General features: G+C 46.9%; 1 protein-coding gene across 1 annotated transcript in view; it reads left to right on the top strand.

The window, feature by feature from the left end:
- Positions 1-20,982, top strand: part of LOC137626064 (geminin-like) — a 130,725-nt gene that overhangs the window by 6,289 nt on the left and 103,454 nt on the right. The window contains exon 2 of the mRNA XM_068357145.1: positions 2,956-3,074. Within this exon, the coding sequence (XP_068213246.1) occupies positions 2,956-3,074 (119 nt within the window). The remainder of the gene's footprint in view (positions 1-2,955; positions 3,075-20,982) is intronic.

Below are 20,982 nucleotides of genomic sequence, written 5' to 3'. Positions count from 1 at the left end.
GTTCCTGTTTCCGAAGAGAGGAGGTCTTCTCTCGCGTGGTGTAAGAACAGCTTTCTTCTCAAGGAAGTCTACCTTTGGCTGTTCAGAAACACGACCGCCGTCTCCTCTCGGACGCATCAGACACGGGCTGGGGTGCGACTTTGGACGGACAAGAATGCTCGGGAACATGGAATCAGGAGCAAAGGACACTTCACATCAATTGCAAGGAGTTGTTGGCGGTTATTCTGGCCTTGATAAACTTCAAGTCCCTCCAGCTTAACAAAGTGGTGGAGGTGGACTCTGACAACACCACAGCCCTGGCTTACATCTTCAAGCAGGGAGGGACTCTTTCGTGGAAGTTGTTCTAGATCGCAAGGGACCTACTCATCTGGTCTAAAGATCGAAAGCTAACTGGTAACGAGGTTCATTCAGGGCGGTATGAATGTCATGGCAGATCACCTCAGCCGGAAGGGTCAGGTCATCCCCACAGAGTGGACCCTTCTCAAGAATGTTTGCAGCAGACTTTGGGCCCTGTGGGGTCAGCCAACCATAGATCTGTTCGCTACCTCGATAACCTAGAGACTCCTGTTGTATTGTTCTCCGATTCCAGACCCAGCAGCAGTTCACGTGGATGCTTTTCTGCTGGATTGGTTCCATCTCGACCTGTATGCATTCCCGCCGTTCAAGATTGTCAACAGGGTACTTCAGAAGTTCTCCTCTCACAAAGGGACACGGCTGACCTTGGTTGGCTCCGCTCTGGCCCGCGAGAGAATGGTTCTTAGAGGTACTGCAATGGCTGGTCGACATTCCCAGGACTCTTCCTCTAGGAGTGAACCTTCTAAGTCTACCTCACGTAAAGAAGGTACACCCAATCCTCCACGCTCTTCGTCTGACTGCCTTCAGACTTTCGAAAGACTCTCAAGAGCTAGGGGCTTTTCGAAGGAGGCAGCCAGAGCGATTGCCAAAGCAAGGAGAACATCCACTCTCAGAATCTATCAGTCTCAAGGGGAAGTCTTCCGTAGCTGGTACAAGACCAATGCAGTTTCCTCAACCAGTACCACTGTAACCCAGATTGCTGACTTCCTGTTATATCTAAGGAAAGTAAGATCCCTTTCAGCTCCTACGATCAAGGGTTACAGAAGTATGTTGGCAGCGGTTTTCCGCCACAGAGGCTTGGATCTTTCCACCAACAAAGATCTACAGGACCTCCCTAGGTCTTTTGAGACCTCAAAGGAACGTCGGTTGTCCACTCCAGGCTGGAATCTAGATGTGGTCCTAAGGTTCCTTATGTCATCAAGATTTGAACCTCTCCAATCAGCCTCTTTTTAGGACCTCGCATTAAAAACTCTTTTCCTCGTGTGCTTGACAACAGCTAAAAGAGTAAGTGAGATCCACGCCTTCAGCAGGATCATTGTTTTCACATCTGAAACGGCTACATGTTCCTTGCAGCTCGGTTTTTGCTAAACGAGCTTCCTTCACGTCCTTGGCCTAAGTCGTTCGAGATCCCAAGCCTGTCCAACTTGGTGGGGAATGAACTGAAGAGAGTACTTTGCCCAGTTAGAGCTCTTAGGTACTATCTAAAAAGGTCTTAACCTTTACAAGGACAATCAGAAGCCTTATAGTGTGCTATCAAGAAACCTTCTTTTCCAAGTTCTAAGAACTCAGTTTCTTACTATTCAGGCTTCTGATTAGAGAAACACATTCTCATCTGAAGGAAGAAGACCTTGCTTTGCTGAAGGTAAGGACACATGAAGTGGGAGCTGTGGCTACTTCAGTGGCCTTCAAACAGAGCCATTCTCTGCAGAGTGTTATGGATGCAACCTATTGGAGAAGCAAGTCAGTGTTCGCATCATTCTATCTCAAAGATGTCCAGTCTCTTTACGAGTACTGCTACACCCTGGGACCATTCGTAGCAACGAATGCAGTAGTAGGCGAGGGCTCAGCCACTACATTCCCATAATCCCATAACCTTTTAACCTTTCTCTTGAATACTTTTTATGGGTTGTACGGTCGGCTAAGAAGCCTTCCACATCCTTGTTGATTTGGCGGGTGGTCAATTCTTTCTTGAGAAGCGCCGAGGTTAAAGGTTGTGATGAGGTCCTTTAGTATGGGTTGCAGCCCTGTATACTTTAGCACCTTTGAGTTGATTCAGCCTTCCAAGAGGAACGCTGCGCTCAGTAAGGAAGACGATCTTATTAAAGGCAGAGTAACGGTTCAATTCGACTTCCTTACCAGGTACTTATTATTTCATTGTTATTGTGGATAACTGATTATATGAAATACGGGATACTTAGCTATCCTTTAGTCTTGTACACTGGTTTTTCACCCACCCCCCTGGGTGTGAATCAGCTACATGATTATCGGGTAAGTTTAATATTGAAAAATGTTATTTTCATTAGTAAAATAAATTTTTGAATATACTTACCCGATAATCATGATTTAATTGACCCACCCTTCCTCCCCATAGAGAACCAGTGGACCGAGGAAAAAGTGAGGTGGCGTCAACAACAAGTACTGTAGTACCTGGCCACAGGTGGCGCTTGTGAGTACACCCCCTTCTAGTATAGTGATAGCTGGCGTATCCCTCCCGTAGAATTCTGTCGGGCAACGGAGTTGACAGCTACATGATTATCGGGTAAGTATATTCAAAAATTTATTTTACTAATGAAAATAACATGTTATAAACAGTTTCTTTTGGTTGAGGGTGCACTTGGGCACACTATTCTATCTAATTTCTCATTCTCTTGTTTTGTTAAATTTTTTATAGTTTATATAGGAAATATTTATTTGACTGTTGTTACTGTTCTTAGAATATTTTATTTTTCCTTGTTTCCTTTCCTCACCGGGCTATTTTCCTTGTTGGGGCCCCTGAGTTTATAGCATACTGCTTTTCCAACTAGGGTTGTAGCTTAGCAAGTAATAATAATAAATAATACACAGAGGAATGTTCTAAAACTTAGTTATTTTTCTTTCCAGGATTTAGCCAGTGAGAGAAAGTGCTTCGGAATAGCTCAGCAAAATAAAAACAAGCAATCTGTGCTAACTGTTTCTGATGGAAATGTCAAGATTTCATCTAAAGGCAGGAAGAGAAAAAGGTAAATGGGAGAATTTTTTTATGTGAGACTACATAGTTGTTTTTAAAACCAAAGCATTAAGTTAGTGTGCTTGGCTGGCTATTCATAAAAAAATGTGGTATGGGTAGTTGTTTAAACTGCAATCAAGATAATACATATACAACTACTCAGGAAGAATATCCACATATCTCCAGGTTTGCATTAGTTAGGGAAATTCTATCTCGTCTTTGATAATTATTATTAAGATATAGACCTGATATAGACCTCCAATAATATGAATTTTTTTTTTTTCTAAAAGTAATTTTTTTGCCAGATATGAATTTTCATTATGGTTAAAAAATTAACCCTAAAAATTAGGGGAAAAATTAAATTGGAAAAAAGGGCTTCATTTCATGGTTTTATAATGTATTTCTAAGTTATATACCAAATTTCAATGTTTTATCTTTAAAGCAGAGGGAGACTTGAATTTGAAGGTCAATAAGTATAGTTTTGAGATAGGGCTTTCAAAGTTTTTCTTTATATTTTTACAAAGACAGTATTAATAAATCATGATTATTATGAATTTTGTTCTTTTTTTGGGATTTATAAAAGAAGAAAAAGTTATTTATCGTAATTTACTCATAAACAGACTCCTCTCTCTCTCTCTCTCTCTCTCTCTCTCTCTCTCTCTCTCTCTCTCTCTCTCTCTCTCGTGGATCAAGACTAGAGGCAAGCAATTAAGGGATTTTGACGAAGGAAAAATCTATTTCTGGGGAGAGACCTGTGACGCCCGGTGAAAGTCCTTCTTTCCTAATATAAACCTTCCAAATATACTAGAGAAAGATAAAAGCATGGAATGCAGAGGTTACAACCCTCGCGCGAGCACCTTGTTGGTGTCGTATATCTAACAAGGGCGTTTGTAAAACACTGTTCACAGGCTGTCTTCCATTTAGATAATCCCTTCATCAAAGGGGGAGGGCCGTGACAGGCCCTAGAGAATACAGTTGGGTTACCCTACCGACACCTACCACTCGTGCTCACCAGGTCATCCTTCTGATTTTGGACTTGCGAGCAAGTTGAGATTGGTTTTGCATAGTGTTTTTCGAAGACACTAGAGGCAAGCAATTATAGACCTGTTAGTCTAACATCACATATGAAAGTGTATGAAAGGGTAATATAAAAGAAAATAATGAATCATTTGGTTAAAAATAATTTGTTTGATATAGGTCAACACGGTTTTGTGCCCGGAAAAAGTACACAAACCCAACTGATAGCACACTATGAAAACATATACAATAATATGATAAATGAAAAAGACACAGAAGTGATCTATCTAGATTTTGCAAAAGCCTTTGACAAGGTAGACCATAATATATTAGAGAGAAAAAAGGAGAATGCATAATATTGTGGGAAAGATAGGAAAATGGGTAAAAGAATTTCTGCAAAACAGAAAACATAGTGGTTGCAAATGACAAGAAAATAGATGAAGATCAGTTCATATCTGGCGTGCCACAGGGTACGGTATTAGCTGCATTGCTGTTTGTTATTATGATCTCAGACATAGACTGTGATGTTAAAAATTCTGTAGTGAGAAGTTTCGCCGATGACACAAGAGTAAGTAGAGAAATTACTTGTGATGAAGATAGGAACTCACTACAAAGAGATCTAAACAAAATATATGAATGGGCGGAGATAAATAGGATGGTATTTAACTCCGGTAAATTTGAATCAATAAACTATGGAAACGGAGAAGGAATGGTATGTGCTTACAGGGGACCTAATAATGAGACAATCACAAAACAAGGAAGCAATTAAAGACCTTGGTGTAATGTTAAACAGGAATATGTTATGCAACGACCAAATAGCAACACTGTGGGCTAAATGTGAAGTAAAAATGGGAATGATATTCAGACACTTTAAAACAAGGAAAGCAGAACACATGATTATGCTTTACAAAACTTATGCACTCGAGTACTGCAATGTGATATGGTACCCACACTACCAAAAGGATATTGTACAAATACGTAGAGTGTACAAAGGTCCTATACTGCTAGAGTAGAAGTAGTTAAGGACCTTGACTACTGGGAAAGATTGCAATTTTTAAAACTATGCAGTCTAGAAAGGAGAAGAGAACTCTACATGATAATACAAGCATGTAAGCAAATTGAAGGAATTACTGAAAACATCATGGAGCTAAAAATATCAGAAAGAGCAAGCCGAGGTAGATCAATAGTGCCCAAAACTATACCGGGAAAACTAAGGAAGGCGCACAGGACATTAATCCACTACGCATCAGCATCGATAATGCAGCGACAATTTAATGTGCTGCCAGCTCATATAAGAAACATATCAGGAGTGAGCGTAGATGTGTTTAAGAATAAGCTCGATAAATACCTAAGGTGCATCCCAGACCATCCAAGACTGGAAGATGCAAAATACACTGGAAGATGCATTAGCAACTCTGGTGGATATACGAGGTGCCTCACACTGAGGGACCTGGGGGAACCCAAACATAGAATAAGGCAATAAGGTAAGTCTCTCTCTCTCTCTCTCTCTCTCTCTCTCTCTCTCTCTCTCTCTCTCTCTCTCTCTCTCTCTCTCACCAAATTTACTTCTTCCTTATGTTAGCAAGATGTTTAGATTTTCTTTTCCTCTAATAAAATTTTTGCTGAAAAAAAGAAAAACGTAAAAATGAGTGAATGTCGGACGTCAAACTCACGCATGTACTCATTCTCTCTCAAGTTTGTGATAGAACTGAAGGGTGAAGGGTATAATACATTAGTCCGCGACTCGTGGAAGTTATACTGATGCCATTGTTACAATTTCTTTCACATTAAAATGTAGTGATTATCAAAATTTACAATAACAGAAAAAATACTGCATTTTCTTGTAGGGAACTATGTTTGTTTTATTGAGTTACCTTTACTAATTACCCTGTAACTATGAAAGTAAGAGGAATTTTAACAAAATATTTCTTATTTGCATTCTCCATTGCCATACGAAGCTCGGTGATTTTTTTCAGGATTTTGTGTTTTTCTTCCTATACTCCCATTTATTGGCATTCCGGCCTGCCCCCTTAAAGCTTCTGGTGTAGGTTCTTTTACTTTGCACTATAAATGGTAGCCTTTCCAACTCCCAGGGGCTGAAGGCAGTATTCATTAACCTACAAGCATTTGATAGAAACCCATAGGAAAGTTGATAGACTATAGTAGTTGGCAAGGTGAATCGGAGACTTGGTTTTTGATAAGAATCAAGGACAGTATCAAAGAAAAGGATTGCTTCGTTATAACAGATAAAGCTTGCTTAACACAAGATTGCTTTCATCAAATTTTATTATGAAGCAAAAGAATAGAAAGATGAGGAAGTCAGCCAAAATGTTGAAAATACAGAAATGGAAAAATAAAAAAAAAAAATGTGTGGCAAATATCAACGAATAAGGCACTAAGTCAGTTGAAGGAATAAAAAAGACTAGGTGGAAAATAATGGCCAGTTGGCAAATCTTTTCGTGAAGAACAGAGAAATTAAAGTTGTTGAAAGTAAGGAAATTATGAAGGCAGCATTTCAAAAGTTCGTAAAGTTGAAAGTACTGTATAGAAACTATGAAGGCAGTATTTTGAAAATGTTCTCATGAAGAATAGAGAAATTAAAGTTGAAAGTAAAGAAACTATGAAGGCAATATTTTGAAAATATTTTCATGAAGAGTGACTATAGACTGGAGGACTGTTGATATAACTGTGGGATTGATATAGAATATAACTGCTAAAGAGGTTAAGAGAATCCTAGGCAAATGTCCTAGGATCATTTCTGTTAGCTTGGAGCCTGTCATCCATGAGCTTCTAGAGTACAGTACAGTATCAAGAAATGTATAGTGGGAAAACCTTGTCTTGTAATTATAGAAAGGTGATGCACTGCATTTTGGAAATTCTAGCGAAATCGAGATTTCTTCGGCCTAATCTGAAACTTTTGGAAAATGTGATTGAGGAGAGTTTGAACTTTATTTTTTTTTCAAAACATAGTAGTTCCGTATACAAACCATGCTATTTAATAGGGGTGAGAGCTGAGATGTTGAAGGAAGGGGGTGTGACTACTTGAATGGTTGGTGAGATTGTTTAATATGTGTTTTGTGTTGTCAATGGTACCAGTAGATTGGGTTTGTGCATGTATTGTACCACTGTATAAGGGTAAAGGAGATGTGCATGAGTGTTTTAATTCAAGAGGTATTAGTTTGTTGAGTGTAGTTGGAAAAGAGTATGGTAGAGTAATGATTAATAGGATTAAGGATAAAACTGAGAATGCCATCTTAGAAGTACAGGGTGGTTTTAGAAGAGGTAGGGGTTGTATGAATCAGATTTTTACAGTTAGGCAGATATGCAAGAAATATTTAGCAAAAGGTAAGGAGGTGTATGTTGCGTTTATGGATCTGGAGAAAGTGTATGGTAGAGTTGATAGGGAAGCAATGTGGAATGTGATGAGGTTATAGGGAGTTGGTGGAAGGTTGTTGCAAGCAGTGAAAAGTTTCTACAAAGGTAGTAAAGCATGTGTTAGAATAGGAAATGAAGCGAGTGATTGGTTTCCGGTGAGAGTGGGGGTGAGACAGGGATGTGTGATGTCGCCGTGGTTGTTTAACTGGTATTTGTTCCAACACAGAGACTTACCTTGAACTACTTTCTTAGGAGTTACCTGGAATCTCCTCTCAACCGACCAGAGTTTTGTGTAGTCTACCCTACTTCCGTTTTCTGTGGGGACTAACTCGGACGTAAGGAGAACTTGCCCTGGGGGTAGTCCTGAGCTAGGTCGGCGTTAGCTTGGGTCTCGCTCGTCAGTAAGTTCTCTGGTCACGCCGCTCTCCATTCTCTTGCGACCCTTTGTGTCCCCGACTCGTGTGTCCCACGTGGTTCCCGCGTGGTATCTTTGTGCTTTCCCTTGCGTTCTCGCGTGTTCGCGTAATTCCCTTGTGCTTCCCAAGTGTTTTCCTTATCCCTTCCCTTCGTGCCTGTGTCTTGTGGTTGTGTTGTGATGGAGCAGACCCGCCGTTGTCCTGGGCCTAGAGCCGGGAAGTCGTGTGGAGCGTTCCTATCCAAGCCGGAGGTGGACCCGCATTCCCTTTGCTCTTCCTATAGGGGTAGAATGTGCTCGCCGACGGATACGTGCCCGGAGTGTGTTAGCTGGAATGAGATCCAGTGGGTGCGTTATAGCACAAAGAAGAAGTAGTCCTCTAAAAGTTCCCCCAGGAAGGCGAGCATCTCTTCGCCGTCGCCAGGTGGAAGGTCTGACGAGGTTTCTGTTCCTTCTTCCCCTACCCAGGGTAGGGGACGAGGTAAGTCCATTGCGGGGAAGGTGCCGATGGCTCTTCCCCAAGAGTCTATTATTCATGATGTGGGGGTTGCTGAATCTTCACAGGCTAGTGGGGGGCCTGAAAGTGCTTTGTCTGGGGGTCTTGGAGACTGCCCTTGTGATTGGGGGGCACGTCTCCTCCGATTACCTCATGTGGAGTAACACTGTTCCTGTCTCTTCGCCCACATCTTGGGCCTGTGTTTCAGGTACCTCAGCAGCTGATGGCGTCCAGGATAGGTTGGACTTGACGGTAGGGGAGCCCTTCGGGTGGAAGCTCCCGAAAACACCAGGTAGGTCCCCGTTGCGGATGGAGGATGGCCTAGATTCCTGGTTCCCCAGCGTAGTGTGGCTGACCTCCCTTCCAGCCACTCTGACGATGGTTCCTGACTCGTTTTTGCAACCCTCGACCTCTGGAACTCAACAGTTCGCGAAGACCTCCGTTGCCACCGCGCCCGCCCGTCGGTCAGGTTATGCAGTATCGTCGGGGTCTTCGGAGGGTGAAGCGAGGAGGAGGCGCCGTCGGAGGAGGGAGAGATCCAGGAGCAGGCGCTCCCATTTGAGGTCACGCTCAAGGTATAGCAGAAGACGTTCCAGGTCACCGAGGAGGAAGTACAAGAGGAGTAGGTCCACCAATGGTGAATGGGTCTTCTTAAAAAACAGTGGCTGGGGAAGGGGGGCACATTGGTGTAGGAACAGGAATGATATGCAGTGTTCATAAAACAAGAAAATAAAATTTATTTGTACAAAACTGTTAGGGTTATGTTAGCATGGACCCATCAATCCAAATAGAAAATTAAAGACAAAATTAGCATTCCTTAACGTCAAACTTCAGCAACAGGGTAACAGTCATAAACAAACAGGAAATTTTCTTCCCCCAGGTGGGACACTCATAAGTGTACCTGTACAGGCCAAGTCTAAACCAAGGCACACCTAACCGTGTATCTATTTGGGCAAGTACCAGTATGCCATCTATAAAGAGCATATAACGGTGAAAAATACAGTACCACAATTTTCCCTAAATCAATACTGTTCTCATCAATCTCCCGTCCACCATTGGGATGCAAAGTCACTTAAACAGTCCTAATTTCTGAAAAGTACAGCCGCATACTATGTCGTACAGGTCTGTGCGGGCCCACCATTACAATTTCTCGAAAAGTTTGTCAACAGCACATTTGAAATCTCTCAATCTTGGAAGGGGTTTTGAATAAGTCTGAATTCATACTAAACTCAAAAGTCACCCTCTTCCTAACATCGGAATTCACTTCTTGGGCCTCTGACCAGATATGCCACTTCCATAGCTCCTGTTAACTATTTAATGTTCATGACACACTCTCATATAGCAACACAGTAGCTTACTTCTAGTTACAAGGTATGGATATAGAACAGCATCACAGACTAGTACAGACTGATAACAGGAAATATTCAAAATTTGCTCTCCCTTGCACTCCTTACTGAGTGTAGGGGCTGCTGTCAATACCTGGAAAGGAACAATAACGCATTAAGACATTTTTGGAAAAAGGGGGGCTTGAGGGATACAAAAGAAAAAAATAAAATCAAATATATTTCATACACACACAAACCACTAAAGTTTTCTCAGTCACAAACCCTTATATATTGCACCGCAGGAGGGTCGAGGACTTCGACGAGTTTCAGCGTTCTCCGAGCCGCCGGTCCAGAGACGGTTCTCCACGGAGGCCCTCTGCCAGGCATAAGTATGACCCTCGCAAGGTACAGAGCGAGAAGGCCTCTTCAGGTAGGCGTAAGGCCGCGAAGCTTCCGGCTCAACCCCCCCAGCGGGGGTAGCCGCGCTTTCGGACGGGCAGCCTAGTCGGGTCAGCACAGCTGACTCGGCCCTTGGACTAGCAGGGACGGCTTCCTCCGTCGGGCCAGCCCACGGAAGCCTCATCCTCGTTGTCCAAAGACGTTTTACGGACGGTAGTCCTCGCCGACACGGCGATCCCTGTCCTGACACCCGGGTCTAGTGCGGAGGTTCCCGTCGGCACAGACCATTACCACCACAGGGAGGTCACAGCGATAGGTGGGGGTGCCCGTCAGCCCGCCACCTCGGACTCAGACAGAGGGTGTTGCTGGCGACAGTGAAGGTTCCCCAACCGAGGACTCGGCATATCGGAGGGTGATAGGCCTTATACGGAGGCATCACCGGATCGAAGAACCTGTTCCAGCCGACGAGGACGCCTGGCGGTCCAGCCTTAATCGACTGATGGAGGCCCCCATGCAGCAGAAACCCTCCCTGGTGCTGCCTGTGGCCAGGGATTTGGTCCTGGGCCATGCCCACGTGGACAAGATTGTGGCGGGCAATGCTGAAGCCCCCAAGTCCCAGAGTTCCTCAAAGTTACTCCAGGGACTCAGGTCCCAGAGTAGGTTTTATGTACCAGAAGGACAGCGACCGGGAGCCTGCAAAATAGTCTTCCCTTGAAGTATTGAGCCAGGGTGCCCTGGAAGACAGAGCCGCATCAGCCCCGATTTGTTTTTCACAGTCGGAGACTTCGATGATGGAGGAAATGTCCAAGGACGTAGTCCACGTCGCCTCCTGGTTCGACTGGTGGGCCTCCACTCTGGTAGGTGTTCAAGCCACCTACGACTTGACAGACCCTGCGAAACAAGACCTCCTGAAGGAACTCATCATCTCCGGGGGAAAGACCTTAAAGTTCCTGACTTTTCAGTCTCTTGCCCTGTTAGCCAATTGGGTGCTTAGGAAAAGGGATACGGTCTTAGCCAAGCTTTCCCGGAAAATCCCTGACAGAGAAGCAAGGGCTTTGAGGAGCCTGCCTGTGTGTGGTGACTCCCTGTTTCCGTTGAAACAGTTGGAGGAGCTCATGGAAAAGGTCTCGAAAAGGAAGAAAGTGGGTGCACCCAGACCCCACTCCGTGAGGAGGCCCACTTACAGGAGGACAACGTCGGATGGCCCCTCTACTTCTCATGCCTCTCCTAGCCTGACGAGGAGAGACGCTCCATCTACCTCTTGGGCTCAACCACTGCAGCCCCCCCGTAGAGGAGCCCCAGCAACGTCTGCCTCTTTTAGGACGGCATACTCAGCGTTCAGGCCGCTCTTCCAGAAGGAGATAGAGTGGGAGGCCCCCTACTCCTGCCCAAGCCTCAGGTTGGGGGATGCCTCAGACAATATTGGCAAGCATGGAGGGCTCACGGTGCGGAGCTCTAGACAGTATCCGTACTGAAAGTAGGGTACAGACTCCCGTTCTTAACAGAACCTCCACCTTTGATCCCAGCCAGTCTGGTGGAGTGGCTAGCACCCAAGGACCCCTTGAAGAGGGCGGCCCTTCAGGAAGAAGTTTCCACTATGATGGAGAAAGGTGCAGTGGAAGTGGTCCTACATCCGGGCCCAGGCTTCTACAGTCATCTTTTTCTGGTGGAGAAGGCGACAGGGGGTTGGAGACCGGTGATAGATCTGTCACCCCTCAACAAGTTTGTTTGCAAGACGGACTTCAAAATGGACACCCCGAAGTCGGTCTTGCAGTCCTTGAGGGAAGGGGACTACATGATGTCCATAGACCTCAAGGACGCATACTTTCAAATCCCGATCCACCCCTCAAGCAGGAAGTTTCTCCGGGTGAAGTGGGGTTCCCAGATCCTACAGTTCAAGACCCTCTGCTTCGCTTTGTCAACAGCTCCCCAGGTATTCACGAGAGTCTTCACGATGGTTTCTGTGTGGGCTCATGAGCGGGGTATTCACCTCATTCGATACCTGGACGACTGGTTACTCCTTTCCTCCTCAGAGGAAGCTTTGAAGGAGCAAGGAGTAAAACTAATTCAATTCTGCAAGGATCTGGGTATCACGATCAACCTGGAAAAATCGAATCTGTCTCCCTCCACCAGGATGACCTACTTGGGGATGATACTGGACTCTCGACTAGTGAGGGCCTTTCCGTTGGAGGAACGGTTGAGCAACCTGGAACGGATCCTCCTTCCTTTCCTTTCGAGAAAACCCAGGAGAGCCAAAGACTGGCAAAGGCTAATAGGGCATCTAGTGTCATTGGAGAAACTCGGGCCCCAAGGGAGGCTCAGGCTCAGGAGCATCCAATGGAACCTGAAGGGTCTCTGGAACCATGTAGACTCCCTACAAATTAATCCCCGTCCTGCCGGAGACAATACCCTCCCTGGAGTGGTAGTGGTGTCGGTCGAATACTCTCAAGGGGATGCCCTTCGCAACCGAGCCTCCCGAGATGCTTCTGTTTACAGACGCCTCCAAAGAGGGGTGGGGGCCACATCTCCTCAACGAGACAACGAGAGGAACTTGGACGGACGAGGAGAAAGGTCAGCACATCAACGTCCTAGAGTTGCAGGCAGTCCGAGAAGCTTGCCTACAGTTCGTGGATCTTCTGAGGGGAAACACAGTGGCGTTGATGTGCGACAACGCCACTGTAGTAGCGTACATAAAGAAACACGGAGGTCTAAAATCGAAGGAGTTGTGCAATCTTGCTTTGGAGATCCTGGATTGGGCAGAGTCGGAACAGATCAGGATTTCAGCAAGGTTCATTCCAGGCAAAAAGAACGTCCTAGCCGACGGCCTCAGCAGGATGGGACAAGTAGTGGGAACAGAGTGGTCCCTCCTCCCAGAAGTAGCCAGACTCATCATTCAAAAATGGTGCTCGCCGGTGATGGATCTTTTTGCAACCAGACTGAACGCACAACTCCCCGTGTTTTTTTTTCCTGTCCCAGACCCAAAGGCGGTGTTGGAAGATGCTTTTCAACACAAATGGGACAACCTCGACGTGTACGCTTTTCCCCCCTTCACATTGATCAGGCAAGTGCTCAACAGAGTACGGACGGCCCAAAACTTAAAGATGACTTTGGTAGCGCCCTGGTGGCCGGAGAGGGAGTGGTTCGCGCATCTAAGGGACCTGGCATGTCTTCCCCCGTGGCCTCTGCCCGACAGGCCAGATCTTCTACGGCAGCCACACTTCCTAAGGTTCCACGACAATCCTCAGTCTCTTCGCCTTCATGCCTGGAGACTATCGAGCGGCTCCTGAGGAAGGAAGGATATTCAACAGGTACGGCAGAAAAGATGTCACGTTATCTGAGACGGTCTTCAGCAGTGGTCTACCAAGCAAAATGGGCTACTTTTACGAAATGGTGTGCCTCAAAGAACATCAAGCCTCTCAAAGCCTCGGTCCCAGATATTGCGGATTTTCTAGTGCATCTCAGAGACAAAGTGGGCATGTCAATTCCAGCTATCAAAGGAGTCCGTGCAGCCTTGGGCCAAGTCTTCCTTCTGAAGGGCATTGATCTGGGCGCTTCTAGGCACATTTCTATGCTCATCAGGAGCTTCGAACAAGCTTGCCCTCCGCAGGCCTCCAGGGTGCCGCAGTGGGACTTGGCAAGGGTATTGAAGATGTTAAGTGGACCGCCGTTCGAACCCCTGAAGGATATAGTGGACAGGGATCTCACTCTCAAGACGGTCTTCTTGTTGGCCTTGGCCTCTGCTAAGAGAGTAGGAGAGATCCATGGGTTGTCTTACGACATCTCTCATTCGAAGGGGTGGAGGGAAATCTCCCTCAAGTTCATCCCTTCTTTCCTGGCAAAGACTCAGAATCCAGCGGTCTGGGACCCTAAGTTCGAGGGCTTTTTAATGCCGGCCATTCCCAGGACAGGGAATCCAGAAGATTTGAAGTTGTGCCCCGTCCGTGCCATTAGAAAGTACCTTGAGAGGACTGCCCATCTCCGCCCTGGTATCAAAAATGTTTTTGTCTCCACGGGTGTTAAGAAAAAGCGGGTATCTAAGAATACCATCTCCTTTTGGCTGAGACGGGTTATTGTCAGGGCCTATAATGAAGAGGGACTGCCCCTGCCAGGTACTCCCAGGCCCCATGACATTAGGGGTCTAAGTACTTCTCTAGCTTTTGAGAGTAACATGGCGGTGGGCTAGATCCTTCAAGCAGGCACCTGGTCGAATCAGTCGACCTTCACAACGCATTACCTCAAGGATTGCTCGAGGAGGTCTTAGACGGTTTTTCTATTGGGACAGTCATCTCCGCGCTCAAAGCGATTTAATGGTGAAGCCCCAGGTACAATCGTGGATAGCAAAACCAAGAGACACAGTTTCGTTCCCTTTCACCCTTGTCCCCGTTTTTCCTTTCCCTACTCGGAGATAACCCCACATACAAACCAAAGAAGACACGTCTCTATAACTTTGCTACAGGACTCAGCATCATGGAATTTTTTAAAGGGTAAGTACTTAGACACTAACATGAGCTCTTTGTGTAGTTTTCCCTACGTTTCGTTTTCCATTATATTTAGCAACCTAGTTCACATCTAGGTTCCTGGACGTCCGGTTAGCTTGGTCTAAAGTTCAGGAAGACACTCCCACCTCCTAAAGTGTAAGTCTCCTAAGAAAGTAGTTCGAGGTAAGTCTCTGTGTTGGAACAAATCACAAATTTTAAGTAATTTGTATTTTTCCTAACATACTTACCGAGAACTACTTTCGGGTAATGGCCCTCCCTACCTTCCCCGAGTGCCTTTCTGCCCTTGAAGACCTTTTGTACCATCCTAAGAACTTACTGACGAGCGAGACCCAAGCTAACGCCGACCTAGCTCAGGACTACCCTCAGGGCACGTTCTCCTTACGCCTGAGTTAGTCCCCACAGAAAACGGAAGTAGGGTAGACTACACAAAACTCTGGTCGGTTGAGAGGAGATTCCAGGTAACTCCTAAGAAAGTAGTTCTCGGTAAGTATGTTAGGAAAAATACAAATTACTTAAAATTTGTGATGATGTTGGAGTGGTGAGAGAGGTGAATGCTTGAGTGCTTGGACGGGGATTAAAACTGGTAGACGAGAATGACCATGAATGGGAGGTAAATCGGTTATTGTTTGCGGATGATACTGTACTGGTTGCAGATACAGAAGAAAAGCTTGACCGACTAGTGACAATTTGGAAGGGTGTGTGAGAGAAGGAAGTTGAGAGTGAATGTGGGTAAGAGTAAGGTTATGAGATGTACGAGAAGGGAAGGTTGTGCAAGGTTGAATGTCATATTGAATGGAGAGTTACTTGAGGTGGTGGATCAGTTTAAGTTCTTGGGGTCTGTTGTTGCAGCAAATGGTGGAGTGGAAGCAGATGTACGTCAGAGAGTGAATGAAGGTTGCAAAGTGGTGGGGGCAGTTAAGAGAGTAGTAAAAAATAGAGGGTTGGGCATGAATGTAAAGAGTTCTATATGAGAAAGTGGTTGTACCAACTGTGATACTGTATATGGATCGGAGTTGTGGGGAATGAAAGTGACGGAGAGACAGAAATTGAATGTGTTTGAGATGAAGTGTCTAAGGAGTATGGCTGGTGTATCTCGAGTAGATAGGGTTAGGAACGAAGTGGTGAGGGTGAGAACGGGTGTAAGAAATGAGTTAGCAGCTAGATGGATATGAATGTGTTGAGGTGGTTTGGCCATGTTGAGAGAATGGAAAATGGCTCTCTGCTAAAGAAGGTGATGAATGCAAGAGTTGATGGGAGAAGTACAAGAGGAAGGCCAAGGTTTGGGTGGATGGATGGAGTGAAGAAAGCTCTGAGTGATTGGAGGATAGATGTGAGAGAGGCAAGAGAGCGTGCTAGAAATAGGAATGAATGGCGAGCTATTGTGATGCAGTTCCGGTAGGCCCTGCTGCTTCCTCCGGTGCCTTAGATGACCGCGGAGGTAGCAGCAGTAGGGGATTCAGCATTATGAAGCTTCATCTGTGGTGGATAACGGGGGAGGGTGGGCTGTGGCACCCTAGCAGTACCAGCTGAACTCGGTTGAGTCTCTTGTCAGGCTGGGAGGAACGTAGAGAGTAGAGGTCCCCTTTTTGTTTTGTTTCATTTGTTGATGTTGGCTACCCCCTATAATTGGGGGAAGTGCCTTGGTATATGTATGTATGTATGTATTACTCTCAGCATAGCTGAAAAGACGAGCCATTAAATTTTGACGCTAGTTATGGGAGGGTAGCTTGCTACTGCCCCCCCTCACACACCTGTGATTGAGCTCACTTTGCTTTCGGCTCGGAGGGTGAACGGATTTTGCTGCTCTTCATCCTCGCCGAATATTGGCAGCCATTAATGACTTTTGCTTTTTTTTCTCTTAGTGTGTGTTTGTGAAGTTGACTTCTGCTACCATGCGCACTTGCCCTGAACTCTCCGGCTGCCCTTTTGGAACATTTATGTTAGCGGTGGAGACTGATCCTCACACCATTTGTCCTGTATACATAGGTCAATGGTGTGATAGTGCAAATAAGTGTAATGAGTATAGGGAGTGGTCTCCCAGTGGGAGAGGTTTGGTCGAGGCCGGAAGAAAAAGTCCAAGCGGGATATTTCTCCTTCGAGGGTTCCTTCGAAGGGAGAAAAACCCAAGGCCTTTTCTTCCATCTCCCGACCCTCTTCTGAAGCTCCTACTGGTTCGGCCTCTTACGAGAGACCGTCCAGTGGTAGCGTAGACCAAGTTAATGTCGGCTAACCCTGGTTCTCGAGAGATGGTGTTGCTTCCCCTAGTGAAGCGGCCCCACCTCTCCCCCCGAATGAGGCCTTGTCACTAACCTCCCTTTTGCAGATTTGGTCTTCCTTGGGGCTTACAGGTCCGCCCTCCAAGGAAGCTTTGCTACAATTCATCCGCATGGGTACTTCTGTTCAGCAGTCATCGTCGCCGTCAGAGGTAGATCCTCTGACTCTTGTCGACGTCATAGTGTCAGAATTGTCACATGCGATCTCGTCCAACTCCTTGGCCCCTCCAGACTCTTCAGCGGTCGCTGCCGACTTAGTTTCCCCCCGTTCTTGAACATCCTTCGAGGGGGAAACTAAGTCCTCCGTCTCTCCTCGGGGAAGAGTTCACTTATAGAGACTCCTCTTCAGAGGACTGCTGCTATGCGCAGTCAGCTTGTTGATCCAACGGCCCCCAAGGGCACCTTCGTCGGAAAGCTCGCCCTCCACTTTGCCTTAGAGGTCTCCCTTCACCATCGGTGAAGAGGCGCCTCTGGTTCATCGTCGTCGCAGTTGTCCCCTACAGAGGAGCCTCCGTTGCAGTCGTCTGACTTTCAACCATCGATCGTCACTGCTCCTGCAGCTAGTCCTGTGATTTCGGTCCTGGACCTCTCTGCGGTGGATGCTCACCCTTACAAAGGGCATATTCCAGTTCCCGACCATCCACCCTTCAGACCTGCCGACCCTCCATCTCCGTTTCTGTCACTAGTAAAGCCTCTTGAGGCTCTACCAAAGTGCGCAGCTGCGTGCCATCGCCCTGTAGCTTGCCAAGCTACAGTACATCAGCGCTCAACAGCAGTCTATCAGACTGCTCTACAACGCTTCTGCGTGGCCCTTCACTTGCTTGCCCTCATAGAAGGCAGCAGGATCATGCGCCTGCGTGCCAATGATCTCCTGCGCGCCCTCGCGCCCACGTTCGCCTGCGCACCCTGCGCTCACATGCCCAGGGTTGCCCATTCGCCAGCGCTCTACTGTGCGCCCACGATATCCTGCACATCAGCAATCTTCTGCGCTCCCTGCGCCGACGCGCCCACTATCTCCTAAGCGCTAGTCTCCTTCTGCCCGCCAACGCTCTTGCGCGCTAATTACCTCCTGCGCGCCAACCTTTGTGCCAATTCTCTCCTGCGCACCAGCCCGCTCCCGCGCGCCAGTACTCTCCTGCGTGGCATCACTCTACAGGTGAAACGACATGCGCAATCCAGCGCTCACATGCGCACCAGCGCTGTCCTGGACATCTGCGCTCTTCTGCTCGCCAGGTCTCTCCTGCACACATGCACTAAGACAAGCGCACGCGCCACTTCTCGCCTGCGCGCCAATTTTCACATACGCCCACGCGCCAATACTCTCCTGCGCGCCCGCGCGCGCCACTATTCTCATGCTCACCAACAGGCACAGGCGCAGGAACTACACCCGGCAAGGTCACCATCGCCTCATTCCCCTCACGCAAATGTATTCTAGTGCGCCCTGCTGGAGAAGGGAAACAGGCAACAGCAGAGGGGTTCAGGATCCCTAAACTGCCTTCTAAGGCGGACCCACCAATTACGGCGACTCCTCGTAGGGAACCTTCGGTCCCTTTCCCTTTAGGAGATCTGTCTGACAGTGCATCTGTCAGTCAGCAGCCTTAGTTCAGTGCCCTAGTCAGAGCTGTAACAAGGCATTCGAGCCTGCCCGGTCCAACCGCTCGACAGAACAACCTATAGCTCAGGAATCTCTACACGGAATCATGGCTTCCTCTACTCCTTTGAAGAGGAAAAGAGGAGTTTCCGACGCGGTCACTTCCCGAGGGTGAAGCTGACTCCGTGCAGACCATCAAGGCTAGTCCTTCCAGTATCCCTCCTGGGGGAGACTCCCTTCCTGTCTGATGAAGATCATCCTTCACCAAGGGAATCGCTAGGAGAGGCACTCCTCCATCCCACCATTGGAGGAAACCTCCCTTCACGCGGTGAGTTCCCCTCAATCAGAGATCAGGAGGGACACAACAATAAGGCCTTCGATGTTGGAGTCTTACCTCCTTCATCGGAAGGAGTCTAAACATTCCAAGACTCTACCAAAGTCCTCCACCTGTACTAAAACGGAGACAACCAGCCACTCAAGGAATGTCTGTGACTCGCCCCAAGAAGAGCTCTTGGGAATAGGAGACTTCGCTGCGAGTCCAACATCAGGCGGAGACCAACAATAATCAGAACATGCATCTGGCAGGTTCTGACTCGAATGAAGGTTCTCAATGGGTTTTCCGACCCAGAGATATCCCCTCGAGAGGGCAAAGACATGGTCCTAGACCGCGTGTTCGGCACTCAGAAACCCTCAAAGACCAGTGCAGCCCAGCCCTGGTCTCAGGGGTTCAAGAGTACCAGGGTCAAGATTGCCCAACAGCTCTCCAAGTTTGCCTCCAACCGTACCGGCTCTACGAACAAGCTCCTCCCACCTCCTCGTGTATAGCAGAGGAGGTATTTTGAGATCCTCAGAGGAGGTACATTGAGATCCTGGAGGAGCCCAGTTCAGCTCTTCTACTTCACCACTCTCTGGAAGAGCTAACCAGGGCAGTCCCTCTTGAGAGAGACTCCAGCCGGCAGGTCTCGTTCTCGGCGGCAGAAGTCCTTAACCAGGGAAAGGTCACTAAATATGCGATGCAAGCTACTTCATGCTGGACATCTGGTTAGGGACTTTGGGTATCCTGATACGATCCGAAGATTTCTCCAAGGAGCATACAAGGAAGGCAATGGAGACCTTTTTCCTCTCAGGCACTCGCACGATCGAGTTTCTTGCCCTCCAAGTTTTGAACTTTTGGGCAAACACTATTTTGAAACATCGAGATGAAGTGTCTGAGAGGTTCCACCAACATGTCCCCAGCATTGAGATAAATAGGCTCAGACATTCCTCCCCAGAGGGGCCTACCTGTTTGAGCCTAAGGAGGTGGAACTTGCTGCTGAGATGTGGAGGAAGTTTCATCAAGACTCCCTCCTCCATAGTGCTTTAACATCCAAGCCCTATAAACCTCCAGCACCTCGGCAGTCCCGTCCAACCAAGACTGTGACGACGAAACCAGCAGCGAAGACAACGGTGTCTAATATGCCCTTTCCTGTCATGGATAGGAAAGGAAAAAATTCCTCCAAGGGAGGAAAGGATTCTAGAGGGAGCATCCGAGGCCGTAAATGCTAGGATAGGCTCTCCCCTGTGTTTCCACCAGTGGGGGGGATGCCTACAAAGTTGCTCAAACAGGTGGAAGCAACTGGGGGCCGATTCCTGGACAATTTTCGTGATCCGCATAGGATATCGCGTCCTGTTCATAACATCTCTCCCTCCCCTGACCAGGAACCCAGTGTCAATAGACTCCCTTGCCATGGCAAGGGGGCAGGCCCTTCGGGCAGAAGTCTAGACCCTGTTGAAGAAGGGAGCTCTCCTAGAGGTCCTCTACAGGTCCCCAGGCTTCTTCAGTTGACTCTTTCTTGTAAGAAGGCGTCTGGAGGCTGGAAACCAGGCATCGACCTCTCAACTCTGAACAAGTTTGTCAAACAAACTCCGTTCAGCATGGAGACGGCAGACACGGTCAGACTAGCAGTAACACCTCAGGACTTCATGTACACTGGACCATAAGGACTCTTACTTCCAGATCCCAGTCCATCAGTCTTTAAGATTCGGCTTAAACTACAAAGTATTTTTGTATTTTTCCTAACTATAAAAACCTTAGCTATTTAAGCAAACTTACCCGCCAGCCCTATGCCCCTTGAAGTCCTACTTCCAAGCAAAGTGAGCTCAATCACAGGTGTGTGAGGCGGGGCAGTAGCAAGCTACCCTCCCCTACCTCCGCTAACTAGCGCTATGTGTAGTTAACCCTCATTAAAATTTAATGGCTCGTCATTTCGGCTACGCCGAAAGTAATACCCCTATTAAATAGCTAAAGTTTGTATTGTTAGGAAAAAACAAATTATCCACGAATTTGTCATTTTTGCCTTGTGTCAGAAAGAGCAGCATCAGAGATGGTTTATATTATGAGTCAAATATAAAAAGTACCTTGAAAAGGAGAAGAGGTTATATCCTATACAGTATTTGTCTTGATCTCAAAAAAATCTTTCTATTGGTGGGTAGTATTGTCAATGTAACTTGGTATTTAGTTAAAAGTTTACAGCATCCCTTTAACCCCTAGC

The sequence above is a fragment of the Palaemon carinicauda genome, chromosome 33 (genome assembly GCF_036898095.1).
Source record: "Palaemon carinicauda isolate YSFRI2023 chromosome 33, ASM3689809v2, whole genome shotgun sequence".
NCBI lineage: Eukaryota > Metazoa > Arthropoda > Malacostraca > Decapoda > Palaemonidae > Palaemon > Palaemon carinicauda.
Note: the sequence above shows the minus strand (reverse complement) of the source record. Positions and strands in the feature narration are given on the sequence as shown.